We start from the raw sequence: 27,349 nt of genomic DNA on the forward strand, positions 1-27,349 counted from the left end.
TGACCAAAGGAGATATACAATGGACATGCGAAAACACTCAACACCACCAATCAGAGAAACGCAAATCAAAGCCACAGTGAGCTGTTGCTTCATTCTCATTAAGACGGCGTTTACCAAAAAAGGGGAAAAAAGAGAAGTGTTGGAGAAATTGGGTCTCTCAGCACCACTGGTAGGAATGTACAAAGGTGCAGCTGCTATGGCAAACACTATGCAGGTCCCTCCAAAAACTGAACACAGAATGACCCCCAAGACCCAGCAGCAGCAACTCAGAAAGACCTGCATGTTCACATTTACTGCAGCATCATTTGTGATAGCCAAGAGGTAGAAGCGACCCAATACCGTCAAATGAGTAAATAAAATGCGGTCCATGCACACAGATTATTACTCAGTCTTAAAGGAGGAGGAAATCCTATAAACTGGCACTTCGTGCAGGAACCTTGGGGACAGGACGCCAAGCGAAACCAGCCAGTGCAGGACACTGTACGATTCCACTTTTATGAGGCAGCTGGAGTCATCAATCATGGAAATCAGACAGAATGTGACACCAGGGACTAGGGGAGGGCAGGTGGGGGCTGCTGGCTAATGGGTGTGAGGGGGCAGGCATTCATGGGTAGAAGAGGGCGAGCGGGTTTTACAAGATGCAAAGTCCTAGAGCCCCGTTGTCCACAGTGTGAACGCTGCCCAGTCAACACTGCTAAACCAAACACTTAAAATGGTTAGAAGGGCAAATTTTACGTATTTACCTCAATTTAAAAAAGAGTAAGAAATAAAAAAAGAAATGTAAGTCCCAGCATACGGGGACAGGGAACGGAATCGTGTCCCTTCGCCCAGAGAACCTGACAATAGGGAGGAAAGCCTGAGCCACCTGGCAGGTGGAGTATGGAGCAGGGGTGGGTGAGGCAGGGGAAGAGGCAGGGCACCATGGGGAGGCTGAGCCAGAGTGGCAGCGGAAAACACGTGACGCAGACACACGCCAGGCACTGGGCAGAGATGCAAGCTCTCCTTGCACGTAAGGTCAATGCAATGCGAGAGGTCGCTTCTCATTTTCACACCTGAAGACTGAACAGAGGTGAGGTCTGAAACCAGGTCAGACTGCAGAGCCTCAGTGGCCTCTCTTAAGGTGGCCGTTTTGTGCAGTGATTCTTGTCAAACCCAAGGGGAGATGGGGCCAGACTTCCTGAATTTGGGGGTCCTTTTTAAAAAACGCATGTGGCTTGTTGCTTTCTCTCTTTCCTTTGACTGCTGGGAAACTCAGAGCCAGTTTTCCTCTTTGGTTGGAAAAGGAAACCCAGCCCTGATGTTACCCACTTCAGCCTTCGCTTCTGATTTAATTCCTTTCCAATCCCAGCCTGTGTGTTTGTGGTATGTGGCTTTATCACATCAAAAGTCTTTTAGTGTAAAAGTCACCTAAAAATCAAGTTGGGAAGTAGGTTGGGCAGCATAAAGCCAGGCACGGAGGTGTGGGCCTGAAATCCCAGTTATTCAGGTGGCTGAGACAGGACAATCGCAGGCTCCAGGCCATTCTGGGCAACTGAGGGAGGCCTCGTCCAAAAAATAAGATGCAGCATGTTCATAACAGCTGCCTCCACCCGAGGCCTCCACAGGAATGGCTCTGCTCTCCTGGAAGGCAGCGAGGTTCAGCTGGGCCTTTGACTTGAGGGCCTACTGAGCTTCACAGAGCCACGGTCTTCTCTTCCAGTGACCCCACATTTCACCAAAGAGCATTTAACTCTGCATTCACCAGCTGAGCTGACCACCCCTTAAGGACCAGATGAGGAAAAGTCAGAAGCTGAAAACAAAAAAACAAACTACCCAATTCAAGAATGGACAAGGAACTGCCAAGATGCTTCTCCAACAAAGTCGTCTGAATGCCCACGAGAAGGTGCCATTAGAGAAGCGCACGTCAAATCCACGAGGCCACTTTCCCCCACGAGGAAGACAGCTGCCGGCAAGTGGTGGGGAAGTTGGGAACCTGGTGCCTTGCTGGTGGGAATGCAGAATGGTGTGGCTGCCGTGGAAAAGTCTGGCTGTTCCTCAAAAAGGCTGGGGTGGTGGCTCAGTGGTAGAGCGCTTGCCTGGCATGTGTGAGGCACTGGGTTCCAGCTCAGCAACGCACGTAAGTAAATAAAAGTCCATCGACAATTTTAAAAAGTCACACGCAGAACCGACGGCTGACCCAGCAGTTTCCCTCACAGTGCATGCCCCAGATAAGCAGCAGCAGGACTCGGACAGACACTTGTACACCAAAGTTCACAGCAGCATTATTCACAACAGTCAAAAGGCAAAAACAACCCAAGTGTCTGTCAGCAAATGACCAGATAAAATGGAGACCTAGGATTAAATGGGAGATTAGCCTTAAAAGCAAATAAAAGTCTGACACAACATGGATGAAGCCGGAGGACATCATGCCAAGCAAAATAACTCCAGAAGTGAGCCAGCGGGTACGCATACCTAGAGCAGGCAGATCAGAGAGCAGGAGGGAGGGAGGGGAAGGTACAGATCCCGTGGGGGAATGAGATGCCCTGGAAGGGACACGGGTGATACTGCACAGCGTCATAAACGGACTTACTGCACTGAACTGTAGTTAAGATGGTCAGCTTTACCTCTGGTATACTTTACACAATAAAGAAGAAAAAGAGCCCCACTATCCCTGATGTTACCGTCTTCATAGAGGCGGTACCTGGACTTGCCTGGAGCCTGTCCTCCTTCTGCAGGAGAAGCCCACTGCCCCCCACCTGGTGGGCTGTGCTTTCCAGTAAAACCCTAGGATATCGGGAACCAAGAGCTCTCCTCGGGGAACTAAAACTGTTCCCAGCAACTTGAGTTTTTTTCCATTTATGTGTGTATTGCTGAGTGGCCCAGAGAATGTGCCTACTATATGTCTCATTTAAGAGAGCAGTTTTGTCCCCTGCCCTTGGCTAGCCTCACCGGCTCCACCCAGTTTTTATTCTGGAGGAGGGAGCTAAAATAAACAGCCATTTTAGGCTCGGGCATGCTGGGTTCCAAAGCAGTTTTTTTAATTTCCATCCCCAGAAGACAGGCCCCATATAGAAAACACTGTCTGGGAGACTTCTCAGTGTTAGCTTTATAGTTATAACCCAGATCTGACGGCATGCAAAGACAGGTTTTCCTCCAAGATTAGAGCTCTGAATGTCAACATCATTCTCTTTTAACCGCCCCACCCCTCGCCCTCACCCCAGGGTATTGGGGATTGACTCCAGGGCTGCCCCTCAGTGCTAGGCAAGCACCCTACCACTGACCTATATCCCCAGCCCTTTATTTTTAAGAGATGGGAGTCTTGCTATGTTGCCCAGGCTAGCCCCAAATTGTTGGGCTTAAGCAATCCTCCTGCCTCAGCTTCCCAAGCAGCTGGGACTACAGCTGCATGCCACTATACCTAGCTGATGTCAACACCATAGGACAGGGTAAGATTATTCAGGATAAAATGGGGTTGAAGTTTTTTTGTAGCTGGATATGGGGGCACACACAGTGACTTGGAAGGCTGAGGCAGGAAGATCAGAAGTTCGAGGTCAGCCTCAGCAACTTAGTGAGGCTCTCTTTATGCAACTTGATGAGACTTTGTCTCAAAATTTAAAAAATAAATAAAATTTAGGTGCCTTTGCTTATATTAAAAAAAAAAAAAGTCCTAGAGAGCCGAGGAGAAATCAGATTCCCATTCATAAGGAGTAGCATCCTAGGACTCCCATGCTGAGGGAGGACCACTCTAGGCCTCCGACTGCAGGGTTCTGCACTAAACTCACAGGGACACACCCTCCGTGGGACCCTCCAGGATGCGGCTCTGCACAGCTCAGCAAATGCACAAAGATTCTTCTCTGATCTGCTTCTCCTGAAGTGAGTCCTACTTCAGGACTCAAGCCCTTCGGACACCCCCACTTTCAAGGTCTCTTTCTTGAGGGTATAAAAGGTTCACACTATGCTCTAGGGCCTGTTCTGGCTCCTGCAGACAACTCGGGAGCCACCCGCCTCCCATGTGTTTGCACACCTGCAGAGCCCTGCTGATGTTTGGTACCAAGCCTCGAAATGTGTCTGTCTGAACACCAGGGGTTCACATTCCAAGAAGCTGAGACTCCAGTCAACTGGACAGCTGTCAGAAAGCTGTAAAATACTCGAAATTAAGATGCAGGTCTGCACATTGTCTGCAAGAGCAGAAAATTTGGAAAGAATCCAAGTATTTTTCAATAGAAGGAACTTTTTTTTTTTTTTTGGCGGGGGGAGTAGATTGGGGGCTTGGGGAAAATAATTCATACCACTCCCACAAAAGAGAAACAGAACCCCATACAGCCATTACAATGAGGGGTGGAGCTGTATGTTTTGAGATGGGGTGCCAGGTGGGGTGCCCAAGATTTACTAATAAGCAAAAAAAGCTTATGAAAAACACTGTAAAAGACAACCTCATTTCTTTTTTAAGGTGAGGATTACACAAATATGAGAACACAGAAGGAGGGAGAAGACGGAAGGCAGGCGAACTGAAGAGCCTAGGGAATGTGAGAATAATGAAGATTTTTAGAGGACCTACAGGAGGAAAAATTGGGGAAAATGTCCAACTCATTAACATTATATTTTTGGAGGAAGTTGGTAGGGGATACAGAACATATTATTGGAGTCTTACTTTGGGACTTTATTTTTAGAAATCTGGTATTTCTGTACTATTATTTTTTTCTTGAAATAAGCATTACAAATTTTTAATAATAAAATAAAAAATTTAGATTGTTTTCATCAAGCTACAAGTCAATCTCTCCAAACATCCTTCAGACATGATAAATTTGAATTTAACTATGACCTACAAGAGTAGGTTCATCCTTCCGTGTCCTTGGCGCTGGAGATGTGGAATAGGGCTCAGGACATGAATCATAAGACAGTCAAGAAGTGATAAACCGGACCCATCCTCAGGGCTGGTGTTCCGTTTAATAATGCATTACGTAAGTGCTAATGGATTTTTTCTCCTTCCAGTATTGGGGATTGAACCTGTGGCCTAGCACATGGAAGGCAAGGCTTCTATCACTGAGCTACATCCCAAGTCCTTTTTATTTTGAGGGAGTGTCTCCCCAAGTTGTCCAGGCTGGCCTCAAACATGCAATCCTCTTGCCGTCTCTCAAGTAGTTGGGGTCACAGATGTAGCAACTGTTATCATTTGTCATTCATGAGGCCCAACAAGACTTCAAAAGTAACTCACTCCACTCCTAGACTTCCACCCCTCCAGGTGTCCCCCTCAATAACTCGGCTGACAGCTGTCCTAGTCTAGGGAAATCCAGGAATGGAAACGTCACAATTTCTTAACAAAAAGTGTCCCACGGGGTTGCAAACTCCCATCCCTTGAACATATTTTATGAAAGCAGGGGTCTGCCAATTTCAGTGACAAAGATTTAAAGAAGTTTGAATGCCGAGAGACAATTAAATACCTCATTCATTACTGCTTAATTGTCACCAATGACAGCTTGATCTAACCTTGATTGTGCCACCTGGTTTATGCAGCATGCCCTTTAGGTTCACTTGGGATATCAATATTTAATGTGAAAAGCCCACTTGGGACATATAAATTTCAGGAGGCTCCTGTGTGCTTGCTCCTCTCCCCTTTTATCTCTGAATCATCAAGCCCACTGAGCCAGACAGCTGTGCTACACAATTCCCACCCCAGGGGCTGCAGAGTAGCCTGCCTGCATCCCTGCTGGGCTCACAGGGGTGGAATCCTCTGAACATGAGGTCTACACTTCTCTGAGCAGAAAAGGATCAGGATTCCTTACCTCAACTCTGTTTCCTTAATATACCTGTGTTAGAAATGCACCACACATACCTGGGTTAGAAATGAGACTTTATATTAAGGTACAGAGGCACGAACCCAACCCCAGGAGGGACGGTGGTCAAGAACACCTCACGTGAGGAAAGGCCACTCAGTAGCCAAACACTCCTGAGCAAGTCACGAGCCTCGGTTTCCTCATCTATAAACCAAATATAAACGACCTAACGACATGTACAGTATAAAACTGTTTTGCCAGAGTTCAGGTCTGTGCAATTAACTGGATCCACTCTTTCCTTCTAGAAGAACTGCTCCCCACCTCCAGGCCTTCACTCAGCCTAGAATGCCCTGGACTCACTGTGGCACATCCGGACCCGCTCCCTCCCAGGCACTTCTCTCTGAAGTACCCTGGCACATTTCACGGGTATGTTGCGTGGCGTTACCAAGTCGCCTGCGCAACTGGTAGACAGATCTGCCGCCCCTCCAGCACAGACTCTAAGTGGGTTCTCGTTTCTGGCACAAGGCTTGCATAAAAAAAATGACCAAGAAATGGCGGCAGGAGGAAGGAAATCGGAGCCACCCACTCTTGTAAATTGAGAGAGCTTCTGGGGGAGACTCATGGCACCCACCTTCTGTGGGCTGCAGCAGGGCTGCCATCCAGCCCAGGCCCCTGCACAGCCTAAGGAGGCTGGACCACGTGTCACAGATGTGAAGGTGCAGGACAAGCTTTGTGTCATCTGCCCACCTGTGACTGTTCCAGCTAAAATAACCAACTGGGCGCGCACTCACCAGGTGGCTCAGGGTTTGAGCAAATGGACGCATCAAGCTCACTCTTCAGAGGATGTTCTGACCCAAGACCTTAAATACAAACCCCAAGGACTCGGTAACTCTCTGGAAACCATTTTTCTCCTTAGGAGCCACCCTTTGCTCTCTGGAAGAGGAAATGCGAAGTTCTTCTCTGCTGTTCTGCTGTCCCTGGCACTTCCTGTAGCCAGAGCTTCCTGACGGGCCTCCAGCAATTGCTCTGAGCTTCCCATGTTGCTCGCGGGTCAAAGCAGCACAGCATCTTGGTTTAATGTGTCCACGAGCCTGAGCACATGCTGGAACCCGACTGGTGTCTCTATAAATATGAAGTTACTTAATCCTACTAAGCAGCTTTGAGGACCCTCTTCTGAATACTTACTGTCCTCTGCTGTGAAAGGTTGCCATTTTACTTCTCAGTGTTGAGAATTCTACTGATCTCCCGACAGTCACCACCCTATCACTCAGCACTCAACTGAGCACCCACAGAGTGGGTGACATGCCAGGAGCCAGGGACACAAGAGCAAGCCAGACAGATGGGACTCCTGGAGCTGGTGCTGGGGGATGGCAGACACTGTGTACCCACTACCTATTAACCACGGCGAGGAGGGCCACGAAGGGCACAGAGGGGGCGTCAGGATGGCACGTCTCACGCGATAAACTGACCTAAGTTTACGTATCTGCAGGGGACTGGTTCCAGGACCCCTGAAGACACCAAAATCCAAAAATGCTCAAGTCCTTTATATAAAATGGTGTCATATTTACACATAACCTATGCATACCTTCCATATGCTTCACGTCATCACCAGATGTTATCACTCATAACATCTCATGTAAGGTTAACACCACGGGCATGACGAGATGAAGTCTGTGGATGGCTGGCACAGATGCAGCGCCCCACCCTCCACTCAAGTATTTTCCGTCTGTGGTTGGTTGACTTCACAACTCCCCTATCTCCCAAGATCACAAACAGGAGAGATAAGGAAATAAAGGTAAAAACACAAGGCAAAAGAATCTACTCTTGCTGGGGCCTGGGAAGAATCTTCTAGAAAGAGCCACTGACAAACACGGCCAAGAAGTTATCTGGTATAGAGGCTGGAAGAAAAGATAAAAAGGCATTTCTGGGCTACCTCCGGGAGAGAAGCAATGCCCAAACAATGGTGGCAAGCCCTCCTTCTCCGGAGTCCGCTGGGTGACGGGTAAGACTACAGCAGGTCCCAGGGATGCCACCAGCCACAGTACCAATGCACACAGAGAACACCACTGGGCCCGCCTCACACTGTGCCTGCATCAGTGTCCCCCAGGGGCCTGCCTGGGGTCCTAGGGGTGTCTTTGTTGGGCTGGACCCAGACCCAGCAAAGCTGAGTGTGATGGGGGAGATGGCATCCGGCTGGATTGAGGAAGGCAAGGAAATAGCTCAGGGAGGTTTTAAACCAGGATGTGCCTGGACAAACAGAAGTGGCCCATTCCCACAAGCTCCACTTAATTTATATTTAGCCTTCCCCTTCTCAGTAATTGAACGCATTATTTATTTTGGCCAGCAATTGCTACACGTGGCTTTCAGAACAGCAATAATAGGCTTTTAAGGTTAGTACCCCAGCATTTAGGGACTCAAGTAAGAGTCATCAGATAAATTTTTAAACATGGACACCACATTCCTACCCCCTGGCAGCAGCTTAAAGGCCAGGGGCGAGGCCGACGGGGAACCCAGAGTTTTACAAGATGGCCACTGTCTGTGTGCGAAGTATCGGGCTGGCCTTCCACGGTGGTCCCTTGGTGTGGACCAGGGCACCACAGGGAGCAGGGCAGGGAGAACACCTCTGCACAAAGTTCTTGGAACAGAATTTTTTGGTTTTTTTTGGCAGTAGCAGGGCTTGAACCCAGGGCTCGATCATGCTAAGCATTGTTCTACCACTGAGCTACATCCCAGCCTTTGAAAAAAATTTTTCAGTCTTGCCAAGTTGCCCAGGAGCCTCCAAACTTGCAATCCTCCTGCCTCTGCTTCCAGAGTTGCTAGGACTATAGGAGTACGTCACCATGCCCAGCAGCCTTAGCAGATCCTCGGATGACAGAGAAGCATTTGGCTTGAGAACTTTTGCTGTGCTTTTTTTCCCTGGAAGTGTGAAGCACTGAGGGGCTCCAGTCATAAATCTGTTCAAAATCTGCAACATTCAAAGTCAGTTCTGATTTCACCAAGTTGGCAGGAGAAATTTCTAGGCCTCCAGAGCCTGCACTTGCAGTGCACAATCTGCCCGTCATGCTGCAGGCAGAATCGAACACAGAAGGCCCCCAGGTGGCCATTCCTGAAGAGGGAAATGGCCCATAAGACTTGAAACTTCTAACCTCAAACGAAGTGTCTCCTAATTTCCATTTTCCCTTCTTCAGGTGTTTGATGGCAGCTGTTCACTGCTGTTTTGTTTCTTGCTACCCCATCGTCCTTAGTAAAGCCAGGTCTAGAAGAAAGTCCCACATGTACCAACACAGGGAGGACAGGTGTCTGTACTAGGCAGAGAGGAGTGTCTAGGATCAGTAAGAAAACGTCAGCTCATGAGCCACGACGATTATGAGCACGAGGTCACAGCATGATGGCGAGGGCAGGGGGCTATGTCAGAACATTCTAGAAAGAGGGAACAGCCAGTGCAAAGGCTCTGAATTGGGAGGCAGCTTATTTCAAAGAATATGAAAAGGCCCACATGGCCAACTCAGGGACACGGGGTTTAATTCCACATATTTCGGGAAACAGCTGGAGTTCCCAGAGCTGACAGCAAAACTGAGCAGACTGAAGGGGTTCCTGGAAGGCACCATGTCTGAAGACTTTGACAGCCAGAGTCCTGTGTTTGAATTAAGATGCAGATGACACCAGAACAGCCACGTCAAGGACCCAAAGAACCGAGGAGTGAGAGACCCCACTCCCCACCAGACCCAGGAGAGCCACCCGAGTGGACGCAGCAAGTGCTGAAGCAACAGCAGCAAACCCCGCGAGGCTGGGGCGGGGCGGAGCCACCCCATCTACCCCCCTCAGTGGAGCCTGGGACCCCCACAGTCAGCGAAGCTCCCCAACTGCTGGCCAGCAGGTGCCCCGCGTACCTACTGGTTGAAGGGCAGGGCTGAGGGTCCATCAGGGTCTGAGACTGGCTCACAGACTCCCTGGTGGGTCCACCCAGCCAGCTTCTTCCCCAGGCTCTGCCTGTTTCCTCACCCGGGCAAGTGACACCGGGTGTGGGGGCAGCCTCGCGTGGCTGCTGGAGGGTGAAGGAGAGGTATGTGCAGAGGGCCTGCCACACAACTGACGCTGCCTGGGATTTCTCCAGCTCTCTGCCTGGCCTGCTGGACGGTCACCCTGCCACCAACCTGCCTGGGTTCTGCCTGCAGCACCCTGGCACACGCCACTGACATGGGTGACCAGGGAGTCCAACACCAAATCCCTGGGACTCTCCACCTGAAGACATTCTCTTGGCTCAGGTGTGGGGCAGGCCAGAGTGTGCCAGGAAGCCAACATCCCAGATCAGAGCACAGCTGATGACAGATGGCACTAAATGGTAAAGAACCTGTCCTCTTCACCCCTCAGGAAGAATAGCACAGAGGTGTGTCTCACACCACCTCCCAGACGCTCACACCTGGGAGAGCGCTGTGCATGCTCTGCTGGCCCTTCACCCTCTGATCATCGCTGGGGTGGCCTCTCAGATAAGCCCCTCCCACCCATCCCTGGGCATGCTTCTGGGCCTCCCACAGAGCAAAAGTTTTACCCACAACAGCAAGCAGCTATCCTTGTACACAGATAGAGGCACGCAAGTAGAATCCTAGGGTTGCAAATAGAGGAACAAACATCAACAACCAAAGCAAACATAAAACTAGGGTGGCAAAGCAGTGCTAACCTCTCAAATTCTCTAGCTGGGCTCAGCTGCCTGAGCTGGGTCTGAGAGGGTTTTTCCAGGAAAGTCTCTCTGCTCAATAGCAAATGGGTGGGTGGCTGACAAGCACCTATTCAAGAAACAGGCTTAAGAGAGCAATTATTGATCACTTTCCTCCTGAAAGAACCCCCCACACCACACACACATCTCACACACACACTCTCACACAGCGGAGCCAGCTCTCCTGAGCAGCAGGGCCGCACTCAGGGGGAGGGATGGCAGGCTTACCTTGGGAGAGGCACTGGTTGGCCAAGGCAACCTGGCCAGAGTGCAGGTAGAGGTTGAGCCGGGTGAAGATGCCCACCAGGGAGGGGATGGTGATGAAGCAATAGGCGACACAGGCCTGGGAAAAAGGGGGGGACGCAGGTGAGACTGACATTCCTGTTTGGCCCTCATGTTTCCAGGCAAAGACGCCCCACGACCCCCTCCCCACTGGCTCTTCCCTCTTGCCTTGCCGCTCGCTCTCTCATGACCCTCAGGAAGAGGCAAAGGGGGACCTCAGAGGAGGATGGCATAGGAAAAATAATTCCTCCTCCATCACTGCAGGAAGTATGCAGATAACACTGAACACGGGTAAATCTCAAAGCACCCATTACACCAAACTTAGAAATGCGAACAAAGAAGAGATTGGTGGTAAGAGCCCAAGGGCGGCTGGCTCTGGGAGGCCTGAGGTTCAAAGAGGCAGGCTGGGATGCTTATCTTTCAACGTGATCATTGTGGCATGACTTCGTTTTTAAAGCCACGGATGAGTGTTGCTTTGATAAAATTTTGAGCAATGCATTCGAGAAGCTGAAATTTACTTTCAAACCTGAGCCAAACTCTTACCAAGAGGAAAAAAATGTACTAAGATTACCAGTTATAGGCTCGGTATTTACATATAAAATTTTATTATGAGAAAAATAACATTATAATATTATAGTAGATAAAAATTAGAGGCAATTCAGCTGGCATACAAAAATGAAAATCCATCTCCCACCAGCCTCCTCAAAGCACACAGGTTGAAAGTCTCTTATCTGAAATGCTCAGGACCAGAGGTGCTTCACATTTCCTAGTTCCTTGGATTTTGGAACGCTGGCATATATAAAATGAGGCTACCTTGAAATGGGACCCAAAGGTAAACCAAAGTTCACTTAGGTCTCATATGCACTTATACACACAGCCTGAAGGTCAGGTTTTAAGTGATTTTGTGCATGAACGTTGGTGCAGAATGTTCCATTTGTGGCATTACATGTTGGTACTCAAAAAGTCTCGGGTTCTGGAGTATTCTGGATCTGTGGATTAGAGATGCTCAACTTGTACTAAAATTCAGACTCCTTCGAGCATTTCTTTTTCAAATAAGAAAATGGATCAACCCATAAATATTCAGGGAAAAATCAAGCTGAAATTTTAGTATTAAACCAGCCTTATCACGACATCCTTGTCTTTCTCTGGAAACAACTTAGTAACCTCCCAACTGAACAACCCACCAGAGGTGGAAGTCTACGAGTCCGCATCTTCACAACGTACCCGGACAAAGGCCGCCGTCTTTCTGGAATGATTTCCTTTCATTACCTTTCTTGTTTCCATGGCCAACCGGTTCACACTCTGATTTGTTAAGAAATAAAACAGAAATGGTAATGAGATGACAGCCAGTGCAGAGGAACTTCTTCCACAGAGATGGGGGCACTAACTCAAATGTCCATGCAAACAGGCCACGTGGTCCAAGACTGAACCGAGTTCGTGGCACCGAACCCTCAAGTGCCACGGGGCCAACAGGATGGCCACTTTCCTGATCCAGTGGGTTCACTTACTCCACTCCCAGAAACCCCACATTCTAAGCTTAAGATGGTAGAGAACTTCGAGAAACCTCCAAGCGTAAGAGCAAACCATCTGCTTTAGCTCCACAGTACTAACAATAGGAACAGCAAGAACGGTGGCTCCCGGCCAGCTGGAGCACACTCACTCATGTGATTCTTATACACACATGGGGTGGGTGTATTACCTCCCATTTTTCAGTCTCTACATATAGTTAAGTTTATTTGTGCTGAGCAACCTGCTAACTAGAGGACACAAATGCATAAAAGGCTATTCTCCTCGAACAGACATGTAGCAATTAAAGAGCCTGAAGAAAGCGTTTGTGGGAACATAGGAAAAATCTACCTACTATTTCCAAACCGTGCACATGGCACCCCAGGGTGCTGCAGCAGCCACAAGGCACCACAGTTTTTAGGGAAACAGAAACCACTCAACACCGTGCAAAGGTTTGGTGTGAGGTAGCTCACAACTCAACACCGGACTGTCTGCCTCTCATCCCTGCAGCCACATTAGACATTTGCAAAACTGGGCTCTTGCCAATGATGATGATGATAAAAAGCAAGTACCATGCAAAAGTTAAAAAAAAAAAAATCAATTAGAAGCAGAAAATAAGGGTAGTAGTATCCGATTCCAAGGTTGGGAAATTGTACAGTGCTCAAGAAGTACACGCACTTCATTGGTAAGTAATTATGGCTAAAGAACAAATAAAAATATTTCTCTTTCAATTTATAGATACTACTTTAAATAGCTACCGAGTTGTTAAGCCATATATACTAAATTTATCTGAACCTAACTTCATAATGAACAGAAATGCTACTATGTCCTTGGGCCCAGGGACTATCAAGTTATTGTGAGAGGCCATGATCTGAGAAAACTGGGACTTGAAGGTTGGGCAAGAAGGGACTCTGGGATACCATCTCCGTAACTCAGTGAAATGCTTACCTCTGCTGTTGGCAATGCAGAAATAAGAATATGCAATTTTCAGAGAAAAAGAGGTCAGTAAGTCCACCTTTAGTCTTGGTGCTCAGAGCACCAGAATCTACGCAAAGGCGTAGATTTCATTAATCCTTGAGAAATTACCTTTCAGACCCAGGAGAATAGAAGCAACATGGGCCAGAAGAATCCCAGGTTAAGACTGGTGTGTGTGGCACACAGATAATCAATAAAGATTTATTGAGAGGACAAAAAAGTAAATTGAAAATCCTTACATGAATCAACTGCACAAGCACAGGCTCCAGATTGCAAAACATCGACCTGGACTCAACGTAAAAACTCAGCTGCTGTTCAAAATCACGGCCAAAGGAAACCTAGAATCAAGAAGAAAGACGCTGAAAAGAACAATGCCATCCTCAGAGGGAAGGGTAGCACACAACTAGAAAAGCTTCCCACTACTCCAGCCCGCCAATCACTGCGCTGTGACAATCTCAGCCACGGCAAGGGCATCAGGCATACAACACAGGAGGTCAAAGGGCACACAACAGCAGCTCAAAAGGTAAACAGGATTTTCCAGGTATGGAGGGAAACCGCTGGCAAGGAAATCTGGGCGTTTTGTCGGCCAGCTGTGGCTTTTCCACAGAACATAAATTTGGTTCTTGGGAGCCATCTGTCAGGGAGCTTTCCCCTAATAAGGGCCACACCCTTCTGCTTCCTGAGGAGGATCCGACCTCAGCAGCTCACCAGTGGCTGCCCGAGTCACAGAAGGAACTTTCTCCACCATAAGAACTCCCTTCTTCTATTTCTTGGAATTTATGCATAGCTGGTTAGTGGGAGAAATTTTACTGCTAGATCAATCATCCTGGCCCAGAGAGGGTTGACTTTGCCATTTCCATTGTAGCTATCAGGTTTCACATCTTATTTCCTCATATTCTCTTTTTAACTTGGTGACTTTCAGACAAAGCCATAAAAGGATACATACCAGCCAATCAGCACACAGCATAAACCAGGGCAAAAGCAAGTCACTGGGTAAAAACCTGCAGGTACGTTTCCCAGGTGGGAACTGAAAGGCCAGTCCTAAATTTTCATCAAAATTGATATTTTACCCACAGAATCCGGTGGGCAGTTAAATGAACCCATGCTGAAGCACATACAGTCTCAGGGCTATTTTCAAAGTGATCTCATCTTTTTAGGTTCTGACATTTCTATTAAAATAGAAGATATGGAGCCAGGCACAGTGATGTGTGCAGGTGGCCCAGCTACTGAGGAGCTGAAGCAGGAGGACTGCTGGAACCTAGAAGTTCAAGGCCAGGCTGGGCAGCAAAGTGAGACTTATCTTAAAAAAAAAAAAAAAAAAAAAACTTGTGGTGCACAGCTGGTTTTTAGCTCTGAGCAAAGAGGCAAAGACCATCCAGGCTGGGAAGGTGTGATGGTGGGCTATTTCCAACACAGGCTGCGATAATCCCTCCCATTGACTGGCCCTGGGCAAGGTCCCATGGACGCTGCTCCTCCCCTCCATCAGCGGCCCGTTAACTAGCTCTGACCTACAGAACACAGTGGAATGCAGCAGAGGCTCACTGTGTAATCTCTAAGCCTCGCCTTCAGGCCTTGCAGCTTCCATCTGGCCCCCATGGAAGTCAACACCATGTAAGAGAGCTCAACTGGACTACGGGGTGACGAGGGAAGACAGGGGCCACAGGGAGAAAAGTGGAAAGCTCTAGACAACAGCCAGGACCAGGGTGAGGGTAAGCAAGCAGAGCCTGGATCCTCCTGCCCCATCTTGCTAAAGGAGTCGCCACCACCTAGAGCAGCCTGGTTACCAGCCACCCACAGATCCTACCAACTAGTAAACCAGTAGAACTAAAACCACAGCACATTGGGGTGAACTGTCTACAGCAAGTGAGTCCAACAGGCGGGGAGACACCGCCCACCCGGCACAACCCTGCCATCATCTGATCATCGGGACACAGGAGCTTCAAGGAGCTGCTCCTTTCTGCTCTTGGACCCCGGGATCCCAACCATTAAGCTGTGCAGACGTCCCCCATGACCCAAGCTAATCCAGGGCATCTGCTGGAGACCCTCCTGCTGAGCTGCAGGTGAGTGGAGGGATGCAAATACAGAGCCCTTGGAGAACATCCAGGAGGAGTCAGAGCAGAGCAGAGCCATAGACGGACCCAGACGGCGGGGGCGCTGTGACAACCTGGGATCCTGGGGCCAATGCTCCCCTGGAGGACCACACCTCAACTTTAGCCACATGGGCCAACAGATCCCTCTCCAATCTCCCTCTTTGTGTTTTCTGAGGCCAGTATGTCTTGGCTCTCTTTGCCCCCAGGGGAGTCCTGGCTAAAGTAAGATGTTTTCTAATTTCATCTTATCTCAATAAAAATAAAAAGCACCAGGAAACATAACATAAACTGCTTTCAGCAGCACGGGGATAAACAATTGCATCACATTTCCAAATGTGCTGTAACATCTACCCTCAAACTTACCATTTTTATAAATCCATTAATCAAATGTGCCAGCATTCTCTTCTCATCCTCAAGAGTGAGTGCACTAAAATCAATAATTGTACATAATTAACATTGAGGTAATAAATGAAAGTTTCTAAAGGAAAAAAATACATGAGCAAAAGTAAGCAATTCAATAGGGAGATAATATTTTGAATTTTCTAAATTTCAAAAACTCTCAACAAGACGTGTATTTTTCTTTGGATAAAAATATGCAATGAGGCAAGGAATGGTGGTGTATGCGTGTAATCCCAGAATTTGAGAGACAGAGGCAGGAGGATTCCAAGTTTGAGACCCTATCTCAAAATAATAAATAAAAAGAGCTATAGCTTTTAAATTTTTTTTTAAAGAGAATTTTAATATTTATTTTTTTTTAGTTTTCAGCGGACACAACATCTTTGTTTGTATATGGTGCTGAGGATTGAACCTGGGCCGCACGCATGCCAGGTGAGCGCACTACCGATTGAGCCACATCCCCAGCCCCAGCTTTTTTAAATAAATAAAAAGGATTAACCTCAGTGGTGGAGAGCCCCTGGGTTAAATCCCCCTTACCCGCTCCACCCCATGGCAATAAAAATTTACAAAATTTAAAAGTGCTTCTCTCCCTCAAAGATGCTGTTCTCAAGATACATTTATGAACAGGAAAGGAGAAGGTAATTTTCTCCTCCTCAAAATTTAGGTAGCAAGGTCTAGTGTCAAATTTTATATTTCAGAGAAATATATATCCACCATATATCTAAGAACTTTCCAGTAAGCACCCACACAGCCACCATCAAGGTCCTAGCGTCACCATCCTACAATGCTTTCATCACAAGACGCCCATTCCCATCTCCACCCATCAATCTACCTCAGTCTGGGATGTGTTATAACATTAAGTCGGATCTTAGTTGCTTCTATTTCATAGAAAATTTAACACAAATAAATATTTTTAAAATGCTCAATCTTTACATTTTTCATTATCCATGTGAAGGCCTATAAATAGTTTCTTAAATTTGTTTTTTAAGAATTTAAGAGCCAGGTGAGGTGGCGCACACCTAATAGCTCCAGTGACTGAGGAGGCTGAGGCAGGAGGATCCCAAGTTCAAGGCAGCTTTGGTGACCAAGTGAGACCCTGTCTCAAAATAAAACAGAGGGCTAGGGAGGTAGCACAGTGGTACAATACCCCTGGGTTCAACCCCCTGCACTGCAAAATACAAAAACAAAAATCCAAGAGGTAAAAAAAGGAAAAACAAATTTAAGAACCCAGAGAAAACAGGACTGAAGGCTATTGTTTGGAATGTTCTAGGGGGGAGTAAGTTTTGGCCAAGGATGACTGTCCTCCATGATGCAATGTCCCTTTGTTCTTTGAGACAGCATTCCTGCTTCTTTCACAACTCCATGTGACAATGGGAGGTGACCCTTCCAAAGTCCCTGAAAGAAAGCAGCTGTCCTCCAATGCCACAGGCTGGGATGTAGACACACTGAGGTCACAAGCTTCCAGCAGGAAGACAGGACATCACTCGAGAGGACCTGGTGCCTGGAGGATGTGCCAGGAGGAGCTCCCCTTCCTCACCTCCTGGTCTAGAGAGCCAGCACCCAGTGTCTTGTAAACATAAAGTGCCTCTCTGGATGCTTTCAGTGCCTTTAAGTCTATTCTTGTAAACTAAAGCTGATCAGGGTCCATTTGTTATGAAAATAAATATGATATTCTTGATATTTTGATTTTTATAACTCATGAATTGGAAAGCACAGAGCCATAGAAATAAAGATTCTAAAGTTAAGAGTTAAAAAGAACAAACACGACACATCTTATTAACAGTGAAGTTCCAGGAACAATTTTCTTAACTCTTGTTAACATTTTCCAGTAAATCAAACTGCTGTGCCTAAAATTCTCGGGGGACTAAGATTTCAGCCACAAATAAGCAGGAACTGTTTTAAGCATAGTCAAATGGAAACGAAGCATTAAAAAAAAACCCTAAACAAAACAGCAAAGCCTTGGTAGTTCAGAGTTTGACCTAAAGGTAAGGCCAGGGGATTGAATGAGCTTCAACTACACTGGGCAAATAGAGCTGTTCACACAAGAAATGCAATTTCATTTGAATTTTAAATAATTAGCTAATAATGAGATGAAATTAAAAGGCCACGTTACTAGATGAGTACCCTCATTGTTACACTATCTTCTGCTCTCAGACATCTCCCTGAGACGTGGAATTTGATTTCATTTGGATGAAACCAGGCTTTTTTCCCAACAGAAATTTCTTTGTAAAAACATCTGCCATTGCACTTTCTCAAGGTTAACCTCAGCCTCCCTGCTTTCCTCCTTCCTCGCTAGCAAGAATCTTAATGGACCCAGTAAAGCTCTCTGTGGTGGCCGCTGACAGCAGTCTCCCCTTAGTGCTCTTAGGTGACACCAAAACCCATCCCCGCAGGGTCAGCTATGTGCAGCTTACTTTACAGAGTCGTGCATGGTCTTGCAGATGTGCAAGAGGGCGTTCAGAATGACGGGGTCCTTGGTGGGCTCTTGCTGATGCCTAGGAGACAATGATAGGTGAGGGTCAATGCTCTGTCCACTGATGGAAATGTAAGGGTGGGTCGAGTTCTCGTCTACCACATATCTGAGAAGCCGCGAAGGAGCTGGCTGCCGTCTTACAAGGTCCAGTTTACCAGTACAGGCGACGTTCTGGCTTTGCTGTACAGTTTTTCTTTAAATAACAAGTTGGCTCTTTTGCACATATAATTTCTCCTAACTGCAAAATCATGGTAAAGATGTGACGTTTCCTAAGCCTAAGCCAGGCAAAGGGCAAACCTATTTTCTTATTATGTTCCTCGCAACGTCTGAAGCTGCTTCTGCTTACATCTATATGTGATGTGACAAGTGACAAGCAAAATCATTAATCTGGGGGCCGAGTTTGTGGCTCAGTGGTAGAGCACTTGCCTGGCACGTGTGAGGCACTGGGTTTGATCCTCGGCACCACATAAAAAATAATAAATAAAGGTATTTCATCTATAACTAAGAAAATATTTTAAAAATTATTAATAAACTCTTACAATAAAGCTTTATGTAAGTGAAGGAGGTATATCTGTTCCAAGTACATTAATAATACCAATCTTTAGAAAGGAATTACTCTTTTAGAAAGATATCAAGATTATTAAATATGTTGAAAATCAATAACTTGAATATTCATGTTGGTTCACATATTCTTGTCACTATTCTTCACTTTCCTCCATTTTTCTTTATTCTATATTTATTGCTACCTCAATGTATTGTTTAGACTTTCATTTGGTCTCTCATCACTAAAAGGCAGGATTGTGTTTCTTATTTTGTGAGATGGGGCCTCATTATTTTGCCCAGGCTGATCTTGAACTCCCGGGCTCCTGAGTAGCTGGCATTATAGTACCACCTTGCCCAGTGAGGGCATGAGTTTTGGATGACTGGTGATTTTCCAATATCCAGAACAATGTGTGGCACATAGTAGGTTCTCAATAAATATCTAAAAGGAATACTGCATGTGGTATTATTAGACTCTGGTAGGTAGTTACTGTGTGTTTAAATAAGATCTTAGCACAAGGTTCTACTTTCAAAACTTAAATGTCTTGGATTTTGAAAAATAAATGCAAATTAAATAAAGATCTTTCCTGCATGTACTACCTTAAAATCATTTCATGTACCACTAGAAGTAGGCAGTTTTGAGAAAGTCTTAAGACAAAAGGAACTCAAGTTAGTCAGCTATGGATCTAAACACTGAAGATGAAGACCTTCCTCGTGCTGGGACTTTCATAATCAGGCTTTTATTTTCACTTTAACATGTCACTCCCCAGGCAGTTCATCCCAAGATTCCGCCTTCCAAAAACACAGCAGGGTAAAAAACTGGCGCTGCTGGCGAGGCTCACACCCACACCGGCTCATTGCTTTCTTAAGCACCAATTACAAACTCTAATCATGAAGCCTGCTTCTAATGTGGTTTTCCTTCCCAGGATTCAGGCATGAGATCTGCACAAATCACCAGGACTCAAAGTGCATGACCCGACACCTTCTCAGAGCAGCACACATGAGCGTAGGAACCCAGACTTCCCGTGGCACGGGGGTCACTCACTTGATAAAGGCTTCCATAATGGACTTGCACACCTCCACCCGCACACTCTCTTTTTGGAACATATCCAGAAATGGCAGGAATTTTTCCTAAAAACAAAGAAAACACTCTACATTCAATTGCATAGGTAATTGGAAGGAATCAGTAGTTTATTCTTTATGTGTGTGGGGGGGTGGGTAGGGGGTGCCAGAAAAGCAGAAGGTGCTCAGGGCTCCCCTGAAAGACCCACCCAGGGCTTCTGAAAACTGTTACACGTTGAGAATCCCTGATCTGAAAATCTAAAATCTAAAATGCTCCAAATTCTGGATGGTCTTGACAGCCATGGATGGAATACAAAGTTCTAAAAAAAACTGCAGGCTGAGCATTCCTAATCCGAAAATCCAAAATGCTCTAAAATCCAAAACATTCTGAGCACCAACGTGATGCTACAAATGGAAAGTCCCACACCATGAAACTGTTTCATGCAAAAAATTAAGACACTGTATAAAATCACCTTCAGGCCAGGTGTGTAAGGTATATATGAAACAAAGGAATTCTGGGTTTTGATTGAGGTCCCATCTCCAAGGTCTCATCACATATATGAAAATATTCCAAAATCCAAAAAATCGAAAGTACTTCTGGGTCCTAAGCATTTTGGATAAGGCATAGTCAATCTGAACTACGAAATGTGTGTCCCAGGGATTGGTGCTAGGACCAGGTAACATTTTAGCACACCATCTGGGAAGCCTTTAGGTGACCATCAGCTTTCTAGCGGCCACATCAATCTTCTTGTAAGTGTTCGGATGAGCAGCAAAGAGCAGCCAGCTGAGCTCAAAACACACACTCAAAAGTGTGGCCTCAAAACACAACTCTCCATCTCTGGGTCCTGCCACTGCCCCTGGTGACTCTGACCTTGTGCAGGTCATTCCAACTCTTCCGGCCTCTGGTTTCTCATCTGGAGAGTAGGGATGATAATCGCTCCCACTTCCCAGGGCTGGTGTGAAAATGGTGTGGGGCCGAGTGGAAAGTCCCAGCATAGGGCTGGGGATATGGCACATGTCCAAGACCTATCAGCTTATGCTATCAAAAAAGAAGACACCATAAGATCCTATAAGTACATACAAGTGGAACCCAGAAGACAGAAGCTAAGGGACAAAAATCACCTAGATTCCTACTAGCTCAAGGCACTCAGCTTACTCAAAGGGACGTTGCAAGTCATTTTAAACTTGTTGAGGGAAATGTAATAAATCTCAACTCTTGTCAGATGATGAGATAACTACTAGTTCAATCTATTTCACAGTTTCAACATTAACTTGCATAAAAACCAAGTGCAACTTGGGCTTCCCTAATATGAGAAATGAATTTTAGGATAAGAGAGCCTCAGTCAATAAAGTCCATCCAAGTATTAAAAATAAAAAATCAGAAATCTTAAACTCTTTGGATAAAGGAAGCAAAACCTGTACTGTGTGAAATTCCATGTGCAAGAGGACATGAAGGCAAGGTTTGAGAAGCTACGTCAGGCCCAGCAGGTGTACACATCTCATTGGTCAGTAATGACCTGAATGGGAGTAACGTTTTCTTTCAGTTTTACGTGTATTATTTTCCAAAAGCTGCTTAAGTTGTTAGGACATAATTATGTATGAAGTTGTTAGCTTAACTGCTTTATAGAAAAGAACTGTATGTCTCAGCCTGCAGTGTCAAGGAAACATTACTGGGGCTGCGGTTGTGGCTCAGTGGCAGAGCGCTTGCCTTGCACATGTGAGGCACTGGATTCGATCCTCAGCACCACATAGGAACGAACAAACAAAAGATATTCTGTCCACATATAACTAAAAAAAATATTTTTAAAAAATATTATTGAGGCATAAGATACAGATTTCTAAAGGTAACTAAGAAATGCTCCTTACCACCGAGAAAAGAACTGAGAAGTCATGGAAGTGGGCGATCACTTTCTTAATGATTGACTGAAGCTGTAAAACAAAAGACAGGCCTTATTTAACAAAGGTTGGGTATTTTTGAAAAAGACTACCCTCTTTCATTAATGGCGATTACAACGGGGTCAGCCTGGACTGCTCAAGATATGCAGGATTAGGGTTCGGTCGGGCTCCGCCTCCGTCTGAGCTGGCCCTTCTCCCTCTGCGTTCTACCTCAGTCTGGGGAAATAATTTCACCTCAGTCTCAAGCCCTATCTGTGAAAAGGAGCTCAAAGCACAGCTGGAGGCTGAGAGGGTGGTTTGCAGGCAGAAAGCGCCTGTGCTCTCCACTGCCCCCACCCCCTGCCCCGGCTGCTGCTATTCTAGGGCTGGATAAATATCCTCTGTAAGGGGTCTGCAGTCCATGACGACGACTCGGCCCTGCTACGGCAGCATGAAAGAGGTCACAGCCAACCTGTGAACAAATGCAGGTGTCTGTGTGCCAATAAACCTTTACTCCCCCAAACATGTGACAGGCTACATGTGGCCACAGTCTGCAGACCCCATTCCAGCCCACCATGGCCCTGGGTCTTCACTGCATCAATGCACAGGAGTCGGATGCAGTTGAGCAGTGGGGTCCAAGGCCATGGTGTGACCTAAGGACAGGGGCACAGTCTGAGAGACCTGCCTCAGAAGTGCCCAGGTACCAATGTACACTGCCCACTCCGAAGCACACTTGGTCCCAACTGAAAGTCCCCGAAGGACCAAAGGGGTACTGTTTCTAAAGTAAATCTAACTCCCTGCCACAGGTGCCTCCCAAAAATTTACTGTCAAACAGTTTAAATTAATAAACTGCTGCATAAGTCATTTGTGAAGGAATCTCCCGTTCTGAAAGCATCAACATGAAGCGGCATGAGCCAGCTTCATAATTAAGTGCTCACTGGGGCAGGCGAGCAGACTGGGAGGACTCCAGGCTGCACAGCCAACCAGGCCCAGGCAGGGCGCGTTCACACACAGCACCGTAGGGCTAAGGAGCCTCCAGAGCAGAGAAACTAACCCTGTTGGAACAAAGCTTTAAAAGTACTCGAGAACAGTTACACGTGAACTGGGATTTAAAACACAGGTTTAGGGGCTGGGATATGGCTCAGCGACAGAGCACTTGCCTAGCATGGTGAGGCCCTGGGTTCTGTCCCCAGCAACACACAGGTTTATTTTCCCTTCCACAAGTCACTATGAAAATGCTCAAAGAATACTGAAAGAGTCACACCACACACACCCACTCACCACTGCGGTTCCACGAGAGCCAACATCTTGCTGTACTTTACCTTTGCTTTACCTCCCTGCTTATCCATCTACTGGCAGAATTGGTGAACACTGTCCATGCACATTTTTTATTTTGAAATAACTACTCACAGAAAAGGTGAAAAACTCAAATAAATAACTCCCATATATTCTTTACCCAAATCCACCAATTTTAAATATTTTTGCCAAATGTGTCTGCTGTGGTTTATGTAAGTGACCCTCTGGTCCCTAGAGTGGTACCACTGGGAGGTGGGGAAGCTTTGGAGGGCAGGGCCCAGTGGGAGGCCCTTGGGTTAGAGGGGACATGGCCAGGACGGGGCTGTGCAGCCCAAGCCCCTCCTCGATCCCTGGTGACTCGAGCCAGTGTCATTCTGCCTTGATTCCACTGACGTGCTGCCTCACCACAGCCCCAAAGTCACGGGGCCAATCGACCAGGCACTGGAACCTTCCAAACGGTGAACCAAAATAAGCCTCTGTAATATGATTATTCAGATATTTCATGACAATGATCAAAAGCTGACACTGAATTCTGTGTAATTCATTCTTTCTGAGCCACATGTGAGTTGACTGCATAATCAAGTTCCTCTACCCTTAATACCATTTTTTTTTTTTTGGTACCAAGAATTTAACTTAGGGGTGCTTAACCACTGAGCCACATCCCCAGCCTCCTTTTTATTTTTCATTTCGAGGCAGGGCCTTGCTAAGTTGCTGAGACTGGCCTTCAAGCCTCCCAAGCCACTAGGGTGACAGGTGTGCGCCAAAGGGCCTGCTCAGTTCTTATCATGTCTTCTACTTTGCTGTTACCAAACTGAGAATCATTAAAAATATCATGAAAACTAGATTTTTTTTTTTGAGGGGGGGAGATACTGGGGACTGAACCCAGGGTGCTTTGCTACTGAGCTACATCCTAATATTTCCATCTTCGTCCAGAGTCCAATCTTGTCTACGGCCTCAGAGAGTCCTTTAGAAGCATATTTTCTCCTCTCTGGACAGGAGCCAGTCCGTGATGGCTCATTCCATCTCGTTTTCACGTCCCTGTTAACTTGGAACATCCCCTCAGCCCACCTTGGCCACTCATGGCAATAATATTTCTGAAGAGTTACAAAATGCTCAATTTGGCAGCAGCTGACGTTCCCTCTGATTGGATTCAGCTCTTGCACTCTCGACTGCAGTCCTACGCAGGAGAGCCCTACCGCCCAGGGTGCCACACCTGCAGGTATGCAATGGCCTCCTCCTGGTGATATGAACAGTGACTGGTGAGGTGAGGACTGGCCAATATCTCCATTTTCTCCCTTGCAATTAACATACTCTCTGGGGGAAGACCCCGTGAGAGCTGCAAACCTCCTGCTCCAGGATCTGCAGGCACTGGCGGTTCCTGCCTGAGGGTGGATGATGCCCGTTTCCACTGTGATGGCTGCAGGATGGTCACTGCCCAACCCCACCATTCATTCCGAATCTCATTTAGATCCCACTTGCCTCTCCCCTTTCCCTTCTTCACTAATGACAGACCCCTGGCTTCCTCTTACTACTCAGTGGGTCAGAACCTGCCCCAATTGCTCTTGAAGCCCAGGAGAGCCCCTGGACCTGCGCCTTGCCCTTTCTACTTGTCCCCATTGGCTCTTGCTCACGTCCTTATTTCCTGGCACTCATGAAAATGCTCCAGGCTCATCCCACACCGCCTTGTCCTGGATCTGGAGTAAGCAATTCTCCACAGACCCGGGTTTACCTCTTCTGAGGCGATCCTGCCTTCAACAAGGGGCACGTATGTTTGCCACTGACACGGATGTCTGTCCCCAGGGCTGGTGGACCCCTGGCATCTTTTCCAAGTTGTCATTTCTTTTAACAATGCTTCAAAAGAGCATATAAGAAAGTCAAAATATAACACAGGCTCCAAACAAACTAAATATTCAGAGGCTGAACAGATTCAAAAACTGCCCGACTAATAGAGCAATAGCTTACTGGGGCCCCTCAGGGATAAACAGAATTGCCTGCATAAACAAGCTGGTTTTGATTCTAAGTAAGCAGATAAGTTTTTCTTACGTCTCTCTCCTTTACAAAATCATGAGGTTTCACTCCCCCACTCTGTCAATCCGACTGGAGCGCGGTTCTTCACGAACAGCTAGCTATCACATGCATGGTTTGGGCAGGCTGACCTTGATATTCTGTTCAGGCTGTTTTGGACTAAGTTTGTGATTCAGCTTAAACATTTTTCTTCATTTACTGACCTAAGTGTCCAACACTCAGGGCATCTTTTATAAGTTGCTTTCAGATAGCGCAGAATTGCAGGATCTTATTTTCTCCCTTGCAATTAACTTCTTAAAATAGATAACTTCAAAGAGTATAATGATTTTAAAGTCTTTAATTAACTGGGTTTCCAGCAGTCAAGGCCTCACTAAATTTTTCCTCAACAAAACTTCCCTAGCACATCAGTTCTTGCGTGAGGTCTTGGCACTCCTGGAGACGCGACTATCTCCTCTGTTTGCTTCGTTCATGTAATGACTTTACCCAGGACGAAGCAGGCAATCACTATGCAGAACGCTGCACTACTTCCATCGGGCCCAGATGATGTTCCGTTGGCAAGGGCTGCTCAGTGAGTTTAATGATAAACCATTTAAACTAGCAAATGGTGAAAAATTCTTAAAATAGCAAAACACAAAAATACCAAAATACTTTTCAAGAACATGTAACTAATTGCCTTATGGGAAGTGCAGTTTCAAACCAGTCTCAGGTCTGGGTGCAGTGGTGCATGCCTGTAACCCCAGCCACTCAGGAGGCTGAGGTAGGAGCACTCCAAGTTCAAGGTCAGCCTCAGCACCTTAGCAAGGCCCTAATCAAGTTAGTGATATCATGTCTCAAAATAGAATATACAAAAGGCTGGGGATGTGGCTCAGTGGTTAAGTGCCCCTGGGTTCAATCCTGGTACCAAAAAAGGAAAAAAAAAAGAAATACTGATTCCTTTAGAAGCAAAGATGTGGCATGATGTATGTACAACTGAAAGTTCACACACATAAGTACGTCTACGGATGTGCACACATTTAACCATAATAAGGCAAATGAGGCAAAATATTAACAGAGAATCTGAGTAAGGAATAATAGATCTTTGAGTTATTCTTTCAGCTTTCCAGGAAGCTTAAATTTATTTCCAAATGCAGAGTTAATTAAACCGAACAGCAGCCACAGCAGTCAGTGGTGACAGTGACAATGACAATGCTCATTTAGCATCTGCCAGGTGCCAAGCCATAGCCGAGAGGTCCCTACGTCACATCCCACCCCCTCCTCCTGACAACTGAGGGCAGAGCTGCTTTTCCCCCCATTTCACAGGTGATAAAACCAAGGCACAATGAGGCCAGGCAACCATTAGAGCACAGTGCCAGGACATGGTGGAGCTGGAATTCAAACCCTGGGTTACCTGACTTTATGTCGTGACCCAGGCAACAGTGACAGTCCACAGAACAAGATTCTTGCAAATGTGGAGACGAGAAGCGCCAATCTATTACCTGGGGGTAGGACTCCTCGAAGGCACGATCTGGGGTCATGTGCTTGATGACATCAGCCAAAACGGTGTTCACCTCTCGCTTCTAAGTGGGGGAAACAGACCAGTATTGGACACTGACTGGCAATCACTAGAGAAAGGACTAGCATTCAAACTATGTCACACATGGTCCAGATGTGAAAGCAATACCAGGGGAGGAATTGCACCCTTATCACCTGGCCCAGTACCACGGCCTAGAGATGGCACCACTGCCCCCAGGGGCTCTGAATATGGCTCCCAAAGGCTCTCAGATTTCCACCGTCCCCGCTTCCCAAGTGCTGGTACAATCACTGTGCTTCTGCCGCCCAGGCAGGGAGGCACCACTGGAGGGCATACTGGGCCCAGTGCTTACTGACCCCCGTTGTCACCTGGATCAGGGGTCTCATCTCTAGCCCAAACCCAGCCTGTTACATGGCTTACAAGGTAAAAATGGTTTCAACATTCAGTCCCCAAAAGAACATTCTTTCACGACAGTGAAAACTATGAGATTAAAATTGCACCGTGCAGGAAGTTACTGGAACTCATGCCCCGCCTGCTGTACCAACACGCCATGAGCCAGATCACTCTCACAGCAGGATCCTACGTCTCACAGTCCTGGAGGCTGGGAAGTCCCAGATCAAGGCAATGGCAGACTCAGTGTCCTTGCCATGTCCTCAGGTGGTGGAAGGGTCCAAAGAGCTCATGTGAGTCCTTGCTGAAGAGCACTAACCCTGCTCACGAGGGCTCCACCCTCCTCACCTAATCAATCATCTCTCAGAGGCTGCATCTCTCTTTTTTCCAACTACGCTGGCATCCTGGTACAGTTAACACAGCTGGCATGAACCAGATGCAGAATGCCAACCATCTATGGGC

At 46.8% G+C, this 27,349-nt stretch overlaps 1 protein-coding gene across 4 annotated transcripts in view; it reads right to left on the bottom strand.

Annotated features, from left to right (window-relative positions):
• The window catches only part of Vps35l (VPS35 endosomal protein sorting factor like), a 108,065-nt gene that overhangs the window by 21,400 nt on the left and 59,316 nt on the right, over positions 1 to 27,349 (bottom strand). For all 4 annotated transcript variants that reach the window (XM_013357874.4, XM_013357875.4, XM_040277385.2 and 1 more), the window contains 8 exons: positions 26,463 to 26,543; positions 21,658 to 21,720; positions 19,775 to 19,860; positions 18,131 to 18,211; positions 15,684 to 15,747; positions 13,470 to 13,568; positions 11,974 to 12,051; positions 10,696 to 10,810 (listed from right to left, as the gene is read on the bottom strand). In XM_013357874.4, the coding sequence (XP_013213328.2) occupies positions 10,696 to 10,810; positions 11,974 to 12,051; positions 13,470 to 13,568; positions 15,684 to 15,747; positions 18,131 to 18,211; positions 19,775 to 19,860; positions 21,658 to 21,720; positions 26,463 to 26,543 (667 nt within the window). The remainder of the gene's footprint in view (positions 1 to 10,695; positions 10,811 to 11,973; positions 12,052 to 13,469; positions 13,569 to 15,683; positions 15,748 to 18,130; positions 18,212 to 19,774; positions 19,861 to 21,657; positions 21,721 to 26,462; positions 26,544 to 27,349) is intronic.

Source organism: Ictidomys tridecemlineatus, chromosome 10, assembly GCF_052094955.1.
Source record: "Ictidomys tridecemlineatus isolate mIctTri1 chromosome 10, mIctTri1.hap1, whole genome shotgun sequence".
Taxonomy (NCBI): domain Eukaryota; kingdom Metazoa; phylum Chordata; class Mammalia; order Rodentia; family Sciuridae; genus Ictidomys; species Ictidomys tridecemlineatus.